At 43.3% G+C, this 21,162-nt stretch overlaps 1 protein-coding gene across 4 annotated transcripts in view; it reads right to left on the reverse strand.

Moving 5' to 3' along the window:
• Nucleotides 1-21,162, reverse strand: part of VPS13B (vacuolar protein sorting 13 homolog B) — a 1,020,896-nt gene that overhangs the window by 18,534 nt on the left and 981,200 nt on the right. For all 4 annotated transcript variants that reach the window (XM_040432419.1, XM_040432415.1, XM_040432418.1 and 1 more), the window contains exons 57-58: nucleotides 13,949-14,125; nucleotides 10,671-10,841 (exon numbers count right to left, since the gene is read on the reverse strand). In XM_040432419.1, the coding sequence (XP_040288353.1) occupies nucleotides 10,671-10,841; nucleotides 13,949-14,125 (348 nt within the window). The remainder of the gene's footprint in view (nucleotides 1-10,670; nucleotides 10,842-13,948; nucleotides 14,126-21,162) is intronic.

Consider the following 21,162-nt stretch of genomic DNA (forward strand, 5'->3'; position numbering starts at 1 on the left):
CAAAAAGAGCCTCATACCTCAGCAAAGTAAGGCTCTGTTAACATCACGTTTGAGCCCGTCATGTCCAGTAATAATGGCAGCACAGGGATAAGTTACAGTATTAGGGGAATTATGACCTTGTGACAGGTGTGGAATAAAAAATAATGAACCACTAATGCTGGACAACACTCAAAAGCTAGCTCTCCTGATTCCCCCATGGATATTCATGCTTGGTTTGGCCGAGCATGCATGTGTTGTCAATGGAAGTGGCACATCTTCTAGCCAACAAAAAGGTCAGACACTTTGAATTGGGGAGGACCCCAAGCAAATCCCTGAAACTGGCGTTTTTGGCCAACATGCTGTACGGTGCAAAAGATTTAGACAGGTGTGGAAAAAATTCTGCAATGTAAGAATGCTTTTAAAAATAGAAGTGTAAATGGTTTAATTTTATCAATTAACAAAATACAAAGTGAATGAACAAGAGAGATCTAAATCAAATCAATATTTGGGGTGATCACCCTTTGCCTTCAAAACAATTCTTCTAGTTACACTTGCACAAAGTTTTTGAAGGAGGTTGTCCCAAACATCTTGGAGAACTAACCACAGATCTTCTGTGGATGCAGGCTTGCTCAGATCCTTCTGTCTCTTCATGTAATCCCAGACAGACTTGATATTGAGATCAGGGCTCTGTGGAGGCCAAATCATCACTTCCAGAACTCATTGTTCTTCTTTACCCTGAGGATAGTTCTTAATGACATTAGCTGTATGTTTGGGGTTGCTATTTTGGAGCCAGTCACACGCCCCTCTGATGGTACTGCATGATGTATAAGTATCTGCATAGATTCCTAGCCTTGAGAACATCATTCATCGTGATTCCTGACCAACTCTCCAACTCTAATAGTTAAATAAGGGCGCTCACCAGGTACTAAGACAATCACAATTCTGGAGCACTGCCCAAGGACATTACATAGAGGTACTACAAATTATAAAAAAGGCTGGCTCACAGTAACATATATCTATTTAATAAGATACAATGACATATAGTTTAAAACATGAATTAATTCACTGTTTATTATTTTATGAATTCATGTTTTTTTTAACTATATGTCATTGTATCTTATTAAATAGATATATGTTACTGTGAGCCAGCCTTTTTTATAATTTGTTGTAACTCTCCAACTCTGTTTGCTGAAATGCTGCCCCAAACGTTCAAGGCACCGCTACCATGCTGCACTGTTGCCTGTAGACACTATGGGAGTCAGTTATTAAGACCGGCGATTCATACGCCGGTCTTAATACCCCTGCGCTGGCAGTGGATGCGCCTAAGTTATGTAGAGGCACCAGCCTCTACATAAGTTTGGCGCTTGCTGCTGCCGGCCCTGCGACGTGGTTTAAAATAAGCCAGCTCCCTTGCTGGCATAGTTTAAGACCATTTTCCACGCCATAAAGTGGCATAGAAAATGGTAAATGAGATGGGTCAGTCGTCCGCCACCTTCCCCGCCCATGCCATGCGCCTTTTCTCCTCCACCTCGGAAAAGTAGCGTATGTGGGGAAAAGGCGCAGATTTTGCTGCAAAACCCATTTGCGACAAAATCTGTGCCTAAAATGCATAAAAAAGTGGCGTATTTTTCCATCATAAATGACCCCCTATGTTTTCATGCATAGTTGAGTACCTCGGTCTTGTTTCCATGTTGAAGGTATAGCTTTTTGGTTATAAGTGTTCCATGAAGGCCACTTTTGGCCAGACTTATCGAACAGTAGATGGGTGTACCTGGGTCCCACAGGTTTCTGCAAGTTCTGAGCTGATGACACTCCTGGGCATCTTCCTATTTTTAAGAGAGGTAATCATGTGTCTCATCTGCTGCACTAATTTTCCTTGGCTGAGTCCATGGTCCTTAACATTGCCCATTTTTCTGTGCTTCTTCAAAAGAGCTCGAACAGCACATCTTGAAACCCCAGTCTGCTTTGATATCTTTGTCTGGGAGACATCTTGTTGATGCCGTATAACTACCTTGTGTCTTGTTGTTGCGCTTAGTCTTGCTACGGTATATGACCTGTGACATTAAACTGTCTTCCACAACCTCAGCTTTGTAGCAGAGTTTGGACGTTCCTCACCCAGTTTTAAATGGATTGTTTAACTTCAGCAAATGGAATTTATCATATAGACAAAGTAATACAAGGCTCTTCCTAATGTATTGTGATTGTCCATACTGCTTCCTTTGATGGTTTTATTCACTTTTCCATTGCATTATACACTGCTCATATCCAGGGGTTATGTCCACAGTGCAGCGAAGCTATGAGTTGACCAGGACGGAACAATTTGTGCCTATGTGCGCTCCCACGGTCACCAGAGACATTGGTGCCTTTTCCTACAATGTGCAAACATGGCCACCGCTGCTGAATTGCAGGGTGGCCATAACCCCATGGATAAGAGCAGTGTATAGATGGAAAAAATGAATCCAGCCAGCAAAGGAGGCAATATGGACAATCACAATACATTAGTAAGTGCTTTGTATTAACTTTACTACATGATAAATGCAATTTTCTTTAGTGAGAAACCCCTTTAAGCCTCCTACACATATGTTTCTGTTACAGTTAATGACCGTGTTTCCACCTACACATGAAAGTGAAGATCATTATCACCTGTTTGGTGTAACTGGTTAATCATACACCTGACTATAATCCCACAAAATCCCTTGCTTTGTGCAAGCATACCTAGAAGAGTACATGAATAGTAGGACCGCGCTGCTCTGTCTTTTTCCAATGTATAAGCAGAATTGGAGAGAATCCATGGACTTTCTTGTTGTCCTTCACGTAATTAATCACTGCTTTGGTATCCTACATACTCCAACTCATTCGCATTCTCACCTCCTATAGTTGATCAGTAATTGAGGGGCAAAACAGTGAAGTACCGCAGACATCAGGAAAGAAACCAACAGATTAATAATACTCACAAAAGTAGCTAAAAGCAAGGCACATCAAACATCTTAAAGTCGGGTTGCCTCTAGCTTGCCCAACCCGAGGTTTCACCACTGCCTTATCAGATGGAGAGCAGTGTGGTTCTACTATTTATATTGACCGAGGATCCTACAGCGCTCACAGTAGGAGACTTAGGCCTCTTTTAGACAAGCGTGTGCAGAGCGGGAATCACGCTCTGTGTGTGAGTGTGATTCTCCGTTCTGGGCACTCCTCATCTTGCAGGAGCACATGGCATTATACTGATTTATAATTCTGTGTGTCTCTGCATGACCGTACTTCTACAGGACCATGCTGAAAGAACGCTGTCAGTATGATCCTGTAACAATAGGGTCTTGCAGAGGCACACAGCATTATAAATCAGTATAATGCCGATGGCTCCTGCAAGACGAGCAGTGTCACATGTAGCGTGATTCATGCACTGCACACGCTCATGTGAAACAGCCCTTGACTGGTGACATTTTTTATAGATTTTAAGTCTACTAGAAGAACTGATGCTGTTTTGAAGGCAAAGGGTGGCCACACCAAATATTGATTAGGTTTAGATTATTCTTTTGTTCATTCACTTTGCATTTTGCTAATTGAAAAAATAAACTATTAACATTTCTATTTCTGAAAGCACTCTTACTTTGAAGTATTTTTTCACACCTGCATGTCTGTTTTAGTAACTACTTGCATTCCCCATGTGATAACAATTTACCATGTGAATAATAAGGTATGTCTTTGCACAGTTGGCGCCATCAACGATTAGCTAGTGTTAAAGTATAAAGGGACATGTCCCATGACAGTGAGAATTGAACATCAATGGATTCATACTTTTCCAAAAGGAATAATAGAGAAATTACTTATTATAGAGGATGCTCCAGAATTGTTATTTCATGGGGAATGCAAAGTGTATAAAACAGACGTGTCAGGAGAGGCGACAGCTCCTCTTTTCAGTTACTCCTCTGAGCTGAGGAAATACCTGTCTGCAGATTCTCTACAGATGTAGATTATTATAATGTGTAGAAATTCATTTTTTGGGTCTCTTAATGGGAAAAGTTGATTTCTGAAATTGCTTAGGGAACGCTCAGCGAGCATGAAAGTGCAAGGAAGGATATAGTCATGTAAACATTTACACCATGGATTCCAGCAGGACGCGGCTCGGACAATCAATTCTCCTTATCCCGCGGGGAGAGAAGAGCCTCTTGTTCTTGTTTGAAAACCACTTGAGCAGAGAGCAAAAGTCATGTAAACCCAGGAGAACCCCCCAGCCCCCCCACCGCCAAGCGATGAGATCTAGTGGGGGTCAACTGCTATGTAAACACTGCAGCTACATCAGCATCAAACATGGGGCAGCAGAGAATTCACGCACAGCCACCTGCTACCACCATACCATCTAGTACATAAAGCAGAGTTCTACCGTCTAGGAGCAGAGGAGCCAGAGATGCCCTACTGGAGAATGGAGAACGATGAGGACACCAGGGCAACTCTGCACACACCATGGGAGAGTCTGTTAGATGCCCCCTAATGGAGGCCTGGAGGTGCTGCATCCAATGGAGTAGGGTGGAAAGAGAACGCTCCTACAAGGAGAAAATCATGCAAGCAAAAAGAGATAAAAGAGTATGTTAAAAAAGGAAAGAGTCAGGGCAGACACAGATAACTTCATAAACTGATTTCTTCTGTAAAAGAAAATTTCCCGAACTTGGGTTCAATTCCAAGGGGTAGAAAATAGTTTTTTTACAGTAGAAATCAATTTATGAAGTTATTACGCGAAACTTCGCGAAGTAATAACTTCGGCTCATCGGAGACAATCCATTCAGCTCCTTCTTATTTCCTGTGATGGTATGTCCATGGGTGTGTCAAAGCTCCAACAGGGGCAGTGATGTAACTAGCTGGTGGGAGGAGCTATAAATTAGCTGAGTTATAGAGGAGTGTCTATGCAACAAGCTGGTGGGAGGAGCTATAAACTAGCTGGGGGATAGGGGAGTGTCTATGTAACTAGCTGGGTGGGAGGGGCTATAAACTAGCTGGGTGTTGTTAGGGGCGGTGCTGGAGCTTTGGTAGAGAACGGAGAAGTGCATCATGGGTTTGGTTGGATACAGGAACAGGAAGTGCTACATAGAGGATGGAAACAAACCAGAGGTATTGGTTTACATGGTGGAAACAGGTCAGGAGGAAAGTCCAAATAGAAAAAAAAGCATGGGGAAGATGTACATGAGGTAGGCAACTACATGAGAAAAATCACTTTAAACTGGAAAAATCACTTCAAACTAAAGTTTAGTAGTAATGACACATTTAAAATCTGAAAGTCCAAAGACCATACTGCGTACATACATAATATGTACAACAATTCCCATGATAATGACTACCACAACATGAAATGAAAAGCACAGTCAGGGGTCATCACAGGACAGATATGTAAAATAACAAAAACCTCGACCACTTATCAGTACAAGGCTTATTAGAGCAGCCTCGTCTCCTCCATACCTGGGAACAGTCAGACATTTGTCACAATAAAGAATATTCTCTGTTTCAATTACTTCCAATCATAAAACAAAGCCATGCTCCAATACAGCGCTGGCTCCATTTGCAAGTAAAACTCCACAAACATGGAATTTTCCATTTATATTGTTTACTTCATTTTAAGCCAAAAGGGCTTTTATCTGGTGCGTTTGAGCGCTGGTTGTTAATGTGCATTAATGATCGGACAGTTTATTACAGGCAAATGGAAAATCACTTGAAGAACATCAGGCAGCGGAGTCAGACAGGACGTCACACTCGGGTACTGCTGCGCCCAAATTTACCAGGGCGATGGACCCCGTGGAAAGGGATGGGGGGTGGAAGGGAGAAGTGGATGCAATCCTGACCAATCCAGTTGTGACTATTCAATCTGTTCTCTGGTTGAGCAGGGACCATGGGGGTCGTGGACACGGGTTCATGTCACGTACCATGGGTTGTGCTGCATTCATTCACCGCCATCTTAGAACTGGGTTTATAGGGTGGTATAGATATAGGTGCTTGCCAGATGACCGAAGCTGGTGACCAATGACATCATGTCCCGTCCAGCAGAATATTTTTTTAGATAAGGTGTGTGGTGTAAAAATATATAAAAAAGTCTTACCTACTTCATATAAAATGGGGGGAATTTGTTACTCAATTTGTGCCAAGTTCTTGCCAGTATTTTTTTACTCCTCTCTGCATTTTTGAAAAATTTTGAGAAAAGTGGGTGTGGTTTATCTGGAGGGGGTGTGGTCACAAGTTTATTACGTTTAATGCCAGAAAATGTTGCAAAAAGCAGTGCAAATCACGGATTTAGTTTCTGGCGTTCAGAAAGTCCAAAATGTGCAAAGATTCTTAATACATTAGGCGTATTTCACTCTGATAATCTTTAGGTTGACATTAGCGTATGAACGTTCTGCCCCAATGTGTCTATTGTATTTTACCACCATGAATGAGGTATAAAATCTCATCTCCGTGTAAATCATTCATCGCGTATCCACAGAAAATGCCATAAATGCCTGATAGGAGTGAGTTCTACCCCTGGATTCCCAGCCACCACACTCTCCATACAGGGAGTGCAGAATTATTAGGCAAGTTGTATTTTTGAGGATTAATTTTATTATTGAACAACCACCATGTTCTCAATGAACCCAAAAAACTCATTAATATCAAAGCTGAATATTTTTGGAAGTAGTTTTTAGTTTGTTTTTAGTTTTAGCTATTTTAGGGGGATATCTGTGTGTGCAGGTGACTATTACTGTGCATAATTATTAGGCAACTTAACAAAAAACAAATATATACCCATTTCAATTATTTATTTTTACCAGTGAAACCAATATAACATCTCAACATTCACAAATATACATTTCTGACATTCAAAAACAAAACAAAAACAAATCAGTGACCAATATAGCCACCTTTCTTTGCAAGGACACTCAAAAGCCTGCCATCCATGGATTCTGTCAGTGTTTTGATCTGTTCACCATCAACATTGCGTGCAGCAGCAACCACAGCCTCCCAGACACTGTTCAGAGAGGTGTACTGTTTTCCCTCCTTGTAAATCTCACATTTGATGATGGACCACAGGTTCTCAATGGGGTTCAGATCAGGTGAACAAGGAGGCCATGTCATTAGATTTTCTTCTTTTATACCCTTTCTTGCCAGCCACGCTGTGGAGTACTTGGACGCGTGTGATGGAGCATTGTCCTGCATGAAAATCATGTTTTTCTTGAAGGATGCAGACTTCTTCCTATACCACTGCTTGAAGAAGGTGTCTTCCAGAAACTGGCAGTAGGACTGGGAGTTGAGCTCGACTCCATCCTCAACCCGAAAAGGCCCCACAAGCTCATCTTTGATGATACCAGCCCAAACCAGTACTCCACCTCCACCTTGCTGGCGTCTGAGTCGGACTGGAGCTCTCTGCCCTTTACCAATCCAGCCACGGGCCCATCCATCTGGCCCATCAAGACTCACTCTCATTTCATCAGTTCATAAAACCTTAGAAAAATCAGTCTTGAGATATTTCTTGGCCCAGTCTTGACGTTTCAGCTTGTGTGTCTTGTTCAGTGGTGGTCGTCTTTTAGCCTTTCTTACCTTGGCCATGTCTCTGAATATTGCACACCTTGTGCTTTTGGGCACTCCAGTGATGTTGCAGCTCTGAAATATGGCCAAACTGGTGGCAAGTGGCATCTTGGCAGCTGCACGCTTGACTTTTCTAAGTTCATGGGCAGTTATTTTGCGCCTTGGTTTTTCCACACGCTTCTTGCGACCCTGTTGACTATTTTGAATGAAACGCTTGATTGTTCGATGATCACGCTTCAGAAGCTTTGCAATTTTAAGAGTGCTGCATCCCTCTGCAAGATATCTCACTATTTTTGACTTTTCTGAGCCTGTCAAGTCCTTTATTTGACCCATTTTGCCAAAGGAAAGGAAGTTGCCTAATAATTATGCACACCTAATATAGGGTGTTGATGTCATTAGACCACACCCCTTCTCATTACAGAGATGCACATCACCTAATATGCTTAATTGGTAGTAGGCTTTCGAGCCTATACAGCTTGGAGTAAGACAACATGCATAAAGAGGATGATGTGGTCAAAATACTCATTTGCCTAATAATTCTGCACTCCCTGTATAAGTCAGCCTTTCCATTGAAGACTATGAAAGCTGCAGGAAAAACAGCATGGAGCAAGAGGCTGGGCAAAGGTCCACAAGGTGGGACCTGTACAGATCAGTCATGGATGCTTATAATGGGAATACGCCTTTAGAAACCAACCCCTCCAGAATATTGTAAGCCACTGAGTACGATAATCATCTTGCTCCTTCTCTGGTGTTGAAGCTCTGGCTTGTAGACAATGCACAAGAGAAGGGATAAAGATAGATAGATAGATAATAGATAGATAGATATTAGATAGATGGATACAGTAGATAGATAGGATATAGGTAGATAGATACATGATAGATAGATAGATAGATAGATAGATAGGATATAGGTAGATAGAGTGGGTCCTGTCTGTTAGAAGCCACCTTGTACCTGGGCCCAACATATTTTTGTGTCCCTTTTTTATATACACTGCTTAAAAAAATAAAGGGAACACTTAAACAACACAATGTAACTCCAAGTCAATCACACTTCTGTGAAATCAAACTGTCCACTTAGGAAGCAACACTCAGTGACAATCAATTTCACATGCTGTTGTGCAAATGGGATAGACAACAGGTGGAAATTATAGGCAATTAGCAAGACACCCCCAATAAAGGAGTGGTTCTGCAGGTGGTGACCACAGACCACTTCTCAGTTCCTATGCTTCCTGGCTGATGTTTTGGTCACTTTTGAATGCTGCCGGTGCTTTCACTCTAGTGGTAGCATGAGACAGAGTCTACAACCCACAAAAGTGGCTCAGGTAGTGCAGCTTATCCAGGATGGCACATCAATGCGAGCTGTGGCAAGAAGGTTTGCTGTGTCTGTCAGCGTAGTGTCCAGAGCATGGAGGCGCTACCAGGAGACAGGCCAGTACATCAGGAGACGTGGAGGAGGCCGTAGTAGGGCAACAACCCAGCAGCAGGAACGCTACCTCCGCCTTTGTGCAAGGAGGAACAGGAGGAGCACTGCCAAATGACCTCCAGCAGGCCACAAATGTGCATGTGTCTGCTCAAATGGTCAGAAACAGACTCCATGAGGGTGATATGAGGGCCCGACGTCCACAGGTGGGGGTTGAGCTTACAGCCCAACACCGTGCAGGACGTTTGGCATTTGCCAGAGAACACCAAGATTGGCAAATTCGCCACTGGCGCCCTGTGCTCTTCACAGATGAAAGCAGGTTCACACAGAGCACGTGACAGACATGACAGAGTCTTGAGACGCCGTGGAGAACGTTCTGCTGCCTGCAACATCCTCCAGCATGACCGGTTTGGCATTGGGTCAGTAATGGTGTGGGGTGGCATTTCTTTGGAGGGCCGCACAGCCCTCCATGTGCTCGCCAGAGGTAGCCTGACTGCCATTAGGTACCGAGATGAGATCCTCAGACCCCTTGTGAGACCATATGCTGGTGCGGTTGGCCCTGGGTTCCTCCTAATGCAAGACAATGCTAGACCTCATGTGGCTGGAGTGTGTCAGCAGTTCCTGCAAGACGAGGGCATTGATGCTATGGCCTGGCCCGCCCATTCCCCAGACCTGAATCCAATTGAGCACATCTGGGACATCATGTCTCGCTCTATCCACCAACGTCACGTTGCACCACAGACTGTCCAGGAGTTGGCAGATGCTTTAGTCCAGGTCTGGGAGGAGATCCCTCAGGAGACCGTCCGCCACCTCATCAGGAGCATGCACAGGCGTTGTAGGGAGGTCATACAGGCACGTGGAGGCCACACACACTACTGAGCCTCATTTTGACTTGTTTTAAGGACATTACATCAAAGTTGGATCAGCCTGCAGTGTGTTTTTTCCACTTTAATTTTGAGTGTGACTCCAAATCCAGACCTCCATGGTTGAAAAATTTGATTTCCATTTTTAATTTTTGTGTGATTTTGTTGTCAGCACATTCAACTATGTAAAGAACAAAGTATTTCAGAAGAATATTTAATTAACTCAGATCTAGGATGTGTTATTTTTGTGTTCCCTTTATTTTTTTGAGCAGTGTATATATTTTGGAGGTGCTGGTTTAATTTTCTTTTCTGTTAGATAGATCAATAGATATGAGATTTATAGACAAATAGACATTAGATAGATATATAGATTAGATGATAGATAATAGATAAGATAGATATGAGATTGATAGATATCTATTATCTGTCATCTATATATCATCTAATCTATATATATATCAATCTCATATCTATCTTATCTATTATCTGTCATCTATCTATCTATCATCTAATCTATATAAGATAGATATGAGATTGATATATATATAGATAATGATATAAAGAGATATGATATATACAAAAGATGAATAAAAGATAAATATTATATATATATAGACAAACAGAACGACAAGTAGACAGACACATAGGTAGATAACAGATATGACATAATATACTGTATGACATAATATACTGTAGATAGATAGATAAATCTATTGACGAAATACAACATCTGCACAGGGGTAGAAGGATATGGAATATCTCTAGTGAGCAGGGACAGGCACAGAGTGATAGAAGTATCTGTACAAATCTCCAAAATATAATACACAGGAAATATCTATTATATAGAGTTATGAAGATGGAGACGTTACCCAGCAGACTGATGCCCAGTCGGGACAACCCTTGTCTCAGGCCTTCTCCTAGATTGTCTGGCAGTTGTCTTCTCCATTCTTCCTGCCTGTTGTAATGTTCTTCATCCAGGGACAGGCGGTCCATGTTCCGTGCTAGGCTTGTGGCAAGGTTAGTGAGGGACGTCAAGGTACCTAATGGTAATAAAGAACTATTATACCTTTCCTCTTTTTGGATAAGCAATTAATTTATAAAATGCTGCAATCCATTATATTTACAGTTAATCATTATTATTTTTTTTTTTTGTTTAGGACAGGAATTTCCCTCACTTCACCACTAGATGTCACTGTCTGTACACAATCACCGCTTCTACTCTATGCCATGCAGGAGAAATCGGCAGGCCGGGGTAGGGTTTCTACTAGCTCACAGGAACACTGAAATATACTTAACATTTCCCCATTTATCACGTGCAGCGGGATCTACAGCCAGCATCACATTACTCCTGAGGGGGGTGTCAGCACATCACTTTTGGATGGCTCCCACAGAAGATGTATATTGGGGATGAGTATCATATACCCATAGAAGCTTAAAATATAACTTCTTTATGAAAGGACACAATGTAATGGTGCTGGTATGTGGGGGATTTTCCTGCTATATGACCACACAGAAATATTAATATTTCTCAACTTGTGATTTATTCATTATTTTTATTACCGCTACACTCCATGGAAAAGAAATCTCCCCTTTGGCAGGTTCTAGTAATAATTTAGTGTTGGAGCCGGGAGTGAATGTGAAATGTATGGCCTATCATGTGATTTCAGAAGATAATCCTACGGGCGGAGAATATAATACACCTGGGTTATACTGATTGCGGGGCCTAATTGTACCGTTCATGTCTTTTATTGAGCAAATTGGGGGGAATTTATCAAGCCCTGTGCTCCAGAATTCAGGCTGCAAAAAATTGTGTGCGGTTAGCCTGATTTAATTTCATTCAACCCCTTAACGACCCCTGACGTACTAGTACGTCACAGTGGGAAGAGACTTCCCGCAAATTGACGTACTAGTACGTCATGATAATCGGGCAGGTACAGGAGCTGTGCGCGCCCGATCAGTGCAGGGGCCCAGCTGTGACTGACAGCCAGGCCCCTGCTGTATCAGCTAGCATCGCGGATGTAAATGCTGATGCCGGCGGATTAACCCCTTATATGCCGCGATTAACGCTCACTGCGGCACCTAAGAGGATCGCAGAGGGAGGGGGCTCCCTCTGCCTCTCCATTGGCCCCCCGTGCTGCGGTGAATAGGGCCTCGGGGCTGCCATGGCCTCGGGGTCTGCCATGTACGGACCTCACAGGCACACTGTCCGTGCGAAGCTGACAGTTTTAATGTAGTACGATACAGCATGTATTGTACTACATTGAAACAGGGATCAGACCCTGAAATGTTGAAGTCCCTGTACTTGGACAAAAAAAATTATGGAAAAAAGTTTATAAAAATAGACAGGCATTGCCGCGTCCGTAACAAGCGACTTTATAAAAATATCACATGGCCTACTTCCTCAGAAGAACACTGTATGGAGTTTTTTTTTTTCTTTCAAAAATGCTTTTTATTGTGTAAAACTGAAATAAAAAAATTGACATTTTAGGCATCACTGCATCTGTAACGACCAGCTATATAAGACTCACATGATCTACCCATCATGTGAAAAAACAAACAAAAAAAACTGCAAAAACAGCCATTTTTGGTCACCTTGCCCCAAAAAAGTGTAATATTGAACGATCAATAAAAATCTTATGTACCCAAATATGGTACCAATAAAAACGTCAACTCTTCCCACAAAAAAAGACGATTGGCAAAAAAAAAAATATGGCTTTCAGAAAATGGAGACACAAAAACATGATTTTTTTCAAACATGCATTTTATTGTGTAAAATTTTAAATAAATAAAATGGAATTAATTGTTCCCTCAATGTTCACATGGCGTCCAGGCCTAAACCATGAGGCTCCTTTCACTATGCTTCACAGATGGGATGTCACTGCCTGCCCTGTGAGAGATCTGAGAAGATCGGATAGACTTGCAGCACGTGAGTCTATCTGACAGGTCTTTCTTTGTTTCCTTTCTGTTTGTTGTTGTGGGCAGGATCCAACCTCTCCACAGGTTCTGCTCGTTATCTGTGAAGAAGCTCTATTTAAGTCCGCCTCTTACTGCTGACTTTGCAATTGATATTTTCCCTCTGGAGTTCTATACTGGTAGTTTGTGGATCCTCTACTTTCCGCTCGTCTCAAGCTAAGTCCTCCTGTTTTCTCCTTTGTGCGTGTGTTGCTGGTAGGTCTCAGGGACACACTGGTCCCTTCACAGTGGAAGGTACCGGCTGTCTCATTCCCCTCTCCCTAAGTTAGGGTTTGCTTCAGTCTCAGCAGGACTTAGGTTCCAGCGTATGAGTTCGTTCACCATCAGGACTTGCTCATACTGTCAGCAGTCAAAGAAAGGCTCAGGGATTGTTAGGAGGTTACCATCCCCTCCTCCCTAGCTTTGAGGCCTAGTCTGTTTACCTGTTGTTGTTTGTTTACTTGGTGTTCCTCACATCCCCACCTGCCGTGACATGGGATGAGTTTTTGGTGTTGGTGTGAGTGTTCTTATTCCTTAATCCTATGCTGAAGCCTTACCTGAAGAGGGCCTCATGGAAAAACATGGATGCACTGAAACACATTTGCAGGGAGGATTGGTCCAAAATTTCTCCTCAATGTTGTGCAAATCTTATTTGCAGCTTTAAGAAATGCTTGGTAATGGCGATTGCTGCAAAAGTGGGATCTACAGGGTTCACTTACCTTTTTTCCATACACTATGGATGATTTTTCACGGTGCTCAATAAAAGACACGAACCGTACAGCAGTTTGTGCATTACTAGTTCAGTTACATTGTGTCCTTCTATAATTGTGACTTAGATATCAGACCATATTTTATTACCGATCAATGCAGAAATCCAGGCAATTCCAAAGGGCTCACTTACTTTTAGCTACAACTATAGTTAATCAGAGAGATCTCCATACATGGCAGCGCATAGGCAAGATGACATAATGGCAACTGATCAATGACCAGGAACTCTCTATATGACCTTCTTCTCATTCCTTCTTCCAGGACTTCTCTAGTGCAGCACCCATCTCTGGAACACTCTTCCCCTTCCTCTAGTCATACACAAGTTGTTCAGAATACATCACTTCCCACACTGCATACCGGAGCTGGGCGATATCCACCCATTATCCTGCAGGATACCATAATTTTTAGAACACAGATTGTGACATACCTTTAGAAATGTGCTTTACGAAAGAGGTGGTCCCCCTTGAGACGCCACTAACAAAGGCCCCTGGACCACGGGTGAGACCTTCATATGGGAGTCTGAAGAAGTCTGCAATGCCATTCCCAATGCTCCGCACCAGACTGCCAGGGCTTCCCAGGATATCTAAGGATCCAACCACCCATCCTAAGGGAAACAATATATTTGTAGATGGTAAGAAAATGTCCAGAAAGAAAAAAATAATAACATGTAGCAGAACGAAACAATGATAAAGTAATGAAAAATGAGAACAAAAAGCTGCGACCAGAATCGTAAAAAGAAGAACAATCAAAAACAGCAACAAGAGACAAAAAGAAACTATCCTGGACTCCTGGTCGTAGGACCTTAGCGGCTAAGCACATGGTGGCGGGCATTTTTGCACTTTGTTGCCCTTTGTTTTTCTTATTTATTTCCATAATTAATCAGTTTATACCTTGTTTTATTTTATTACTATGAGGTTGAAAGAACCAACTGTTCTTCTTTTGGAGGGACAGTCCCTCTTTGCTTCCTAAAGAAGATCTGTCCCCTCTCCTGAAATGTCTATTCCCCCTAAAATAACAATTCTGGAGCATCTTTTCTTAGAAATGTATGTTGTGCTTCTCCTCTGTTATTTCTCCTAGAAATGTATCAATAAAATACCAATTAAAGGTTCTGGGCGCGTCCCTACATACTGTCATTTAGTGCAGCCAGTACCCCTTTGACATGGGCAATGGTAACATCCAGTGTTCAATTTATTCATGAATTTCTAGGAGGAATACCAAAGGACCAGAACAATGCTGAGTGCTAAAAAAATTAAATAAAATGCTCCGGAATTGTTATCTCATGGGGAAAACAAGTATTTTCTAAAACAGAGGAATCATGAGCGCTGATCTGTCTTCTACAAAAATCCTTTTTTTAACTTATTATATACAAGATTATATTATGGTATATGTCACACGACATCCCTTTTCCAAATATCTAGATCTCTTCACATCACAACAATGGTGCTATCCTGGCAATCAGCTGATCACAACAAGTTTGGCTGCAGAATCTCAAGCTGGGCACACATCTCCCCTGCAGCTCCCTCTGCAGGATAAATGTAGTATTACATGCTGACCATTCAAATGAATAGGCAACCATGTAATACATGGATGGGCATAGTCCTCCAAAGCATGAGCTGCTGCTGGAATGGCTGTGCACTGATACAGGTGCACGGGACTCTACTCTATGATATCCATATGCTCCTGGGCATGGAAAGGGGTTGTCTTGATGGGTACTACTGAAAAATATTTCCGTCTACCATGTGCCAACTACCGCACTGAGTAAATGCTTATTATGAGTCTTGTGTTTCGCAGGTTCCATGAGAAAGATATGGCTGTAAATTGCTGCGCTGCTCCGGATTAGAAGGTTGTACATATGACGGGCCTGTAGATCCAAGCCTCACAAGAGCACATTATATTTCAGCACAAGTGCAGAGTATTGTCCTGATATGACACAGGCCCCACAATACATCATTGGACTTGGATGGCCCTGCCTTCTCCAGGACTCATGGTGACCTCATATTTTTACGTTCCCCTGTTTCTGCCCCTAAACGGTTGATAGCTCATCAATGTGTATTATATGGGAGGAATGCGAGACGACTACATGCATTCGTGACAATTACCAGAGTGCAGCGCCGAGAAGCTGGACTCGCTACCAAGGTCATTTCTATGCGGTGATGTGAGATTTACCACTTCATTCTACTTCACTTCTGGGAATCAATTTATCAACAGTTTACAGTACAGCTGTCTCCAAAAGAATGGTTTCCCCCTTAAAGCTGACACTTTCCCTCTCTTGTGATCATATTTTGGCTTTGAAGGGGCTGTTGTCTTCTTCTTTAATGCAGAATCTTGGTCTCCAATGTATTGTCCCATCAGCTAATGCCTAACAACGGCATTCACGATGACTACACTACATAAATGGGTGCAGGATGGGGTGAGGACAGGGGGACTGATGATAAACTATGTGAGAAACGAGGGGCCTACAGTTCAGGATAGATACTAACAGATGAAACATGCAGGCAACTTAAAGAGGTTTGCCCAGGAAAAACATTTTTTAACTTATCCACAAGGTAGGAGATAAATGTATGATCACTGGGGGTCCATCCACTGGGATGTCCAAGTCCCCTGTGTGAATGCAGAGGTAAGGCGTTGCTCCATCTATGAGAATGGTGGAGATAGCTGAGTGCTGTTTATCGCAGTCCCATTGACAGTGAACGGAGGGGTGGTCATGTGTGCAGTACTGCTATCTTCCCCCAGGGGGCTCAGGGACACTTGTTCTTGTGATTGGTCAGGACCCTCAGATCATTGCCCATCCTAGATGATAATTGTTGACTGTGGGCCAAACTTTTTCAAGAATTACTATCATTTTTACATATTTGCAACTAGATATGTGGTGGATTTCTGATATGTGGTGTAGATAACTGCTAAGAAAAGTAAGAGCAGCACTACCTTATAGGTAAAGACGATTGATTGCTGGACATAATCCTCTTGCAGGATTTGCTGGTGCCAGCAGTCTCGGATCCTGGCTTGTGATCCCAAAGGGTTGTTGGGGTTCAGAGATGAACCCGGGCACATCCCCTTCTTCCCCCACTCAGCTCCTCTGACATGAGCATTGAAGTATTTCATGCTTCGATGCTCTCCCTTGCCCTGCGCTGAAACGCGTAGGGATAGGGCTTTTTCTGGAGATCCAGTGATGTTCCGGGCTATCCTTGGTTAGCCAGGCGGAAGCTTCGGCCTAGCAGTGAGCCCAGTGACATTACCGGCACCTGTAAAACGGCTAGGGCAGTGCTAAAGACCGCCCATCAGTGCTAGTGATGTCACTGGGAACACTGCTAGGCAGAAGCCTCCGCCTAGCAGTCTAAAAATATAACAAAAAAAGCTGTATCGCGCAGGGCAAGGGAGAGCATCGAAGCATGAAATGCTCATGTCAGAGGGGATGAATTCTCAAAAGATCTACAGCACTCTTCCAGTTAAAGTAAAGTAGTTTTTATTCACCAGTAGACATCAATACACAGCAACGTTTTGACTCCACTGAGTCTTTTTCAAGCATTGTGATAGTGTGCATGGTATTACTTAACTAGGCCCCACCACGGGTGTGCACCCTTTAACATGTCCCATTGCTTGGCACCTCCTCCTGTGCTTCCCCCCAGCATGTTCACAAGTGGGTGTGATACTCTACCCTCGTCTGACATCACAGTCAGCATTGAGGACGTGAACCAGTCATGTGTACGGGATTCCTCTCCCGCGCCGGTGACCGGTGCATGCGCAGTCCTTGGCACACAACACTGCACGTGTTTTCCTGCCTTCATCCTACAGCGTAGTATGTTTGACTGCTCCAGTTTCTCCTCTATTGATCACAGTAAGTATCCCCTGGATCTTCTGCACTTGCTACACCTGCATATTTGGTATAACTGTATAATTGCCTTTGAATACATAATGAGGCGGGCGGTTCTTCCTGTATGGGTGCACACCCCTGGTAGGGCCTATTTAAGTAATACCTTGTACACTATCACAATGCTTGAAAAAGACTCAGCGGAGTCAAAACGTTGCTTTGTATTCATGTCTACTGATGAATAAAAACCACTTTAACTGGAAGAGTGCAGCAGATCTTTTGATAATTAAGTATATGCCTACTAGACACACAGAAATGTACACGGTCCTACCACAAAGAAACATTGGTGTCACTTGCTTATTACCTCCAGGACATTACACCCTCTTGTCATGTCTGTAAGTGCATATAAAGGCTCGTGCACATGGGACAGTAGTGTGCCAGAGCATGTACAGCAGAGTATGAGGCCATAGTGGTGCAGTCACCCAGCAATGCATTTACTTATGTGCCAACAAAGCTCCTGGTTTATACATCAAATATCACCATAGGCCGCTATTCACCCATTGGAGGCCAAGACTCCTTAAGGGAACTGCATAGCCCCCAGATGCTGTGCTAAAGGCTCCGTCAGGTTCCATATAATGTTCAAGTAGGAATTACACATCAAAGTAACATCTACATGAACGCCAAAACCCAAGATTTCCCTGCAGAACATTGCCTGGAGTATAACACTGTCTCCACCAGCCTGACTTCTTCTCATATTGCTCGCCTCCGCTCCCCACGTGGTGCCCATAACACCAGTTCATCGGTTGTCCTTCCTTGGACCACTTTTAGTAGTTAGTAAGCACTGCAACTGTGGAACACCCCACAAGACGTGCTCTGACCCAATCGTCCAGCCATCATAATGTGTCCCTTGTTCAAATCCCGCAGATCCGTACATTTCTGCATTTTTCCTGCTTCCAAAGAACAAGTTCAAGAACTGACCGTCCATTTTCTGCCTAATATATCCCATCCCTGGATAAGTGCCGATGTCAACCGATAATCCATGTCATCCACTTTACCTGTCAGTGATTTTAATGTTTGGGCTGAATGGTGTAAATATAGAAATGTAAAGTATTTGTGAAAGATGCAAAAAACACTTAAAGGGGTCGTCCCAAAAATATTTTCAAACCAGCACCTGGATCCAGAATACTTTTGTGATTGCACGTAATTAAAAATTTAGTATAGCTAACGGGTTAATCAATAAAATGTATCTGTATAGCGCCACCTGCTGTTTGCTGTTCGCCTTATTTCTTCGCCAACCTGAGTAGCATCGCTGGAGGTGGACACACGGGCTCAGTTCCATCCTTTATCTGCCACCAGCCCTATCTTCTGTTATAAGCTGTGAGTGTTACAGGGAGTGAGCCGCAGTACAAAGGACATACTCCTTGAGAACAGACACACTCCCTTCAGGAAGGACATGCTTCTTGAGAAAGGATACACCTCCTGAGAAAAGGCATGCCTCGTGAGAAAGGATATGCACCATGAGACAGGGCACACCCTCTGAGAAAAGACACGCGCACTTAGAAAGGATAGGACCCCGGTGAAAGAGCACACCCGTGAGAAAGGACCTGTCCCCTAAGAAAGGACATGCCGTCTGAGAAAGGCACACCCCAGAAAAAGGACACGCCCCCTGAGCTGCTAGTTGGAAATAAATCTAGCAGAGCAATTGGAGCAATGAATGAGGAGATCTCTGGATCCATGTGAGGTACAGGGCTCGTTCTAGCTTTGTTACAAAGAGATTTTCATTCACTATTTATTGTACGATTTTCATTTTTTACATTAATCATGGTATACCCCCTGACACGTGTCATACTGGATCACCCCCCATCATGTGCACCAGTGAATCCAGTTACATGGTCCCAGTGGAATGAACGGTGAAGGGACCTGACAACATATATACGTCTACGCCATGGAAGGGCTATTTTAGCTGAGCGCACTGCTGCTGGAAGAAGGATGGTGTTCTCCACAAACCTCATATTTCACTGCCAAATAACTGTTTTATTTCATCTCCATTTGTGTAAAGCAGTGACATCTTCCCGCTGATTAAATCTGTTACCCGTGGTTGCAGCAGATGAGTTTTGGCAGGGTGTCCTTAGAAAGGATAGAGCCATCTGAGCGGTGAGTGCTTAGCTCTCGCTGGAGTCCACAACCTTATTATCCCAGTGCTATAGGTTATTTCAGCGCCTCACAAAGTGCTGTTCACACGTGTTCCAAGAGCTAAGTCGTCTATTAGGCAGGAGAGGAATGCGCTGCATCTGCTTTGCTTTTCTACTTAACCAGTGTCTTAGACAATTATGCCTCATTAGGGAGCTGGCATGCACACACGTCTGCTTAGTCTCAGCGATCTTAGCCATCCCCATGTCCTGCAGAGACTTCTTCCTTGGGACCTCTTGTTCCACAGCAGACCAAACCATAAGACGCTCACAGAAATATGTTAATGTACTGCTGGATTCTAGTCTGCAACTAAATAATTTGCTACAAATTGCTTTAAGTTGTTTTCTTAGAGGTTTTTTTGGGGTATTTTTTTCCAATCTGGCCATAGATGCGCCTGCGAAACCTCATATATTAGGCGAAGATGGGGACCAAGTAGCTGTCACAGACGTTGTAATGTAACATTGCGGGTCAGAAACCCAGGATCCTAAGCCAGGTCTCTGGTTGCCAGCCATGGATCAGTGACAACTCCACAGCTGTCTCGTTCTAGTTAACAAATTAACTTATAATACGAAAGTTATGTAAGTAGATGGGGGGGGGCTCAAGAGTTGGGGGGGGCTTGGTTACAGTTGGGTATAATATATTTGGACGGGGGGGTCAAAATCCTGTGACAGCTTAAAAGGGGATTAACATTTAACATAGAAAGGTCAGAATGGCATAAATAACACAAAATAAGTGATAAGAACCTCACCGATCCCAGTCCTGGCTGGTTTCTACTTCCTGGTACTTCCTGTCACACAGGAAATGGCTGCTCAGCCAATCAGTGGCTGAGATGGGTTACCGCTGCGGGCAGTGATTGGCTGAGTGGTCCTGTGAGAAGCAGGGGATCGGTAAGGTAAGTATCACTTCTTTTTCTTCTGATGCTAATCTGACCCTTTAAAAAAAATACCCTTGGATAGCCCCTTTAATGATAATATACTGAGAACAGGGTTTCGTAGGGTAGGGTTTAGTTAAAAGTATAAAATAGCTGATCGCAAGAGAAGTTTGACTTGATAAAGGGTCGTCACACCCTTCAAGGGGGCCCCAGGCACCTCTCCCAAACTAGTTCACAGAAGTATCATAAATGGCACATGGAGGGCTGTATCAGATTTCACATCCATGCGATGGGATCCATGAGTCTTTAGTTATGCTCAGGGGTGCACCTAGCCTTTCTGCTGCCTGAAGCGAAAACTGAAATGGCGCCCCAACCACCCAATGCCACTTTCTTAACCAAACCCCTTCCCTCCAGGCCCTACTGTTAAAGACATATTTTGAAAACATTACATACAGGGTAATACAGCACCACATACTGTGCCCACTGTGCTTCTCAATACTATACTGCAGAAACATATAATCCCCCTTCTGCTGCCTGAGGCAATCGCCTCACCTCGCCTCATGGGTGGTGCACCCCTGGTTATGCTGCTGCTCCATTTGCCATACCCCGTTCTCAAATGTACTTTTAGAGTGTAGCATTAACTGGTAGGACAAGGGAGTGCACTTCAGGATCCCCTCCCCCCAATAAAAACCAAAAGCCAAGAGCCATGTGCTAATGATGCTCCCCTACTGGTGGACTAGGGCTCTGTGTACTCAGCCATATACAGCTTATA

Source organism: Bufo bufo, chromosome 5 (assembly GCF_905171765.1).
Source record: "Bufo bufo chromosome 5, aBufBuf1.1, whole genome shotgun sequence".
Lineage (NCBI taxonomy): Eukaryota > Metazoa > Chordata > Amphibia > Anura > Bufonidae > Bufo > Bufo bufo.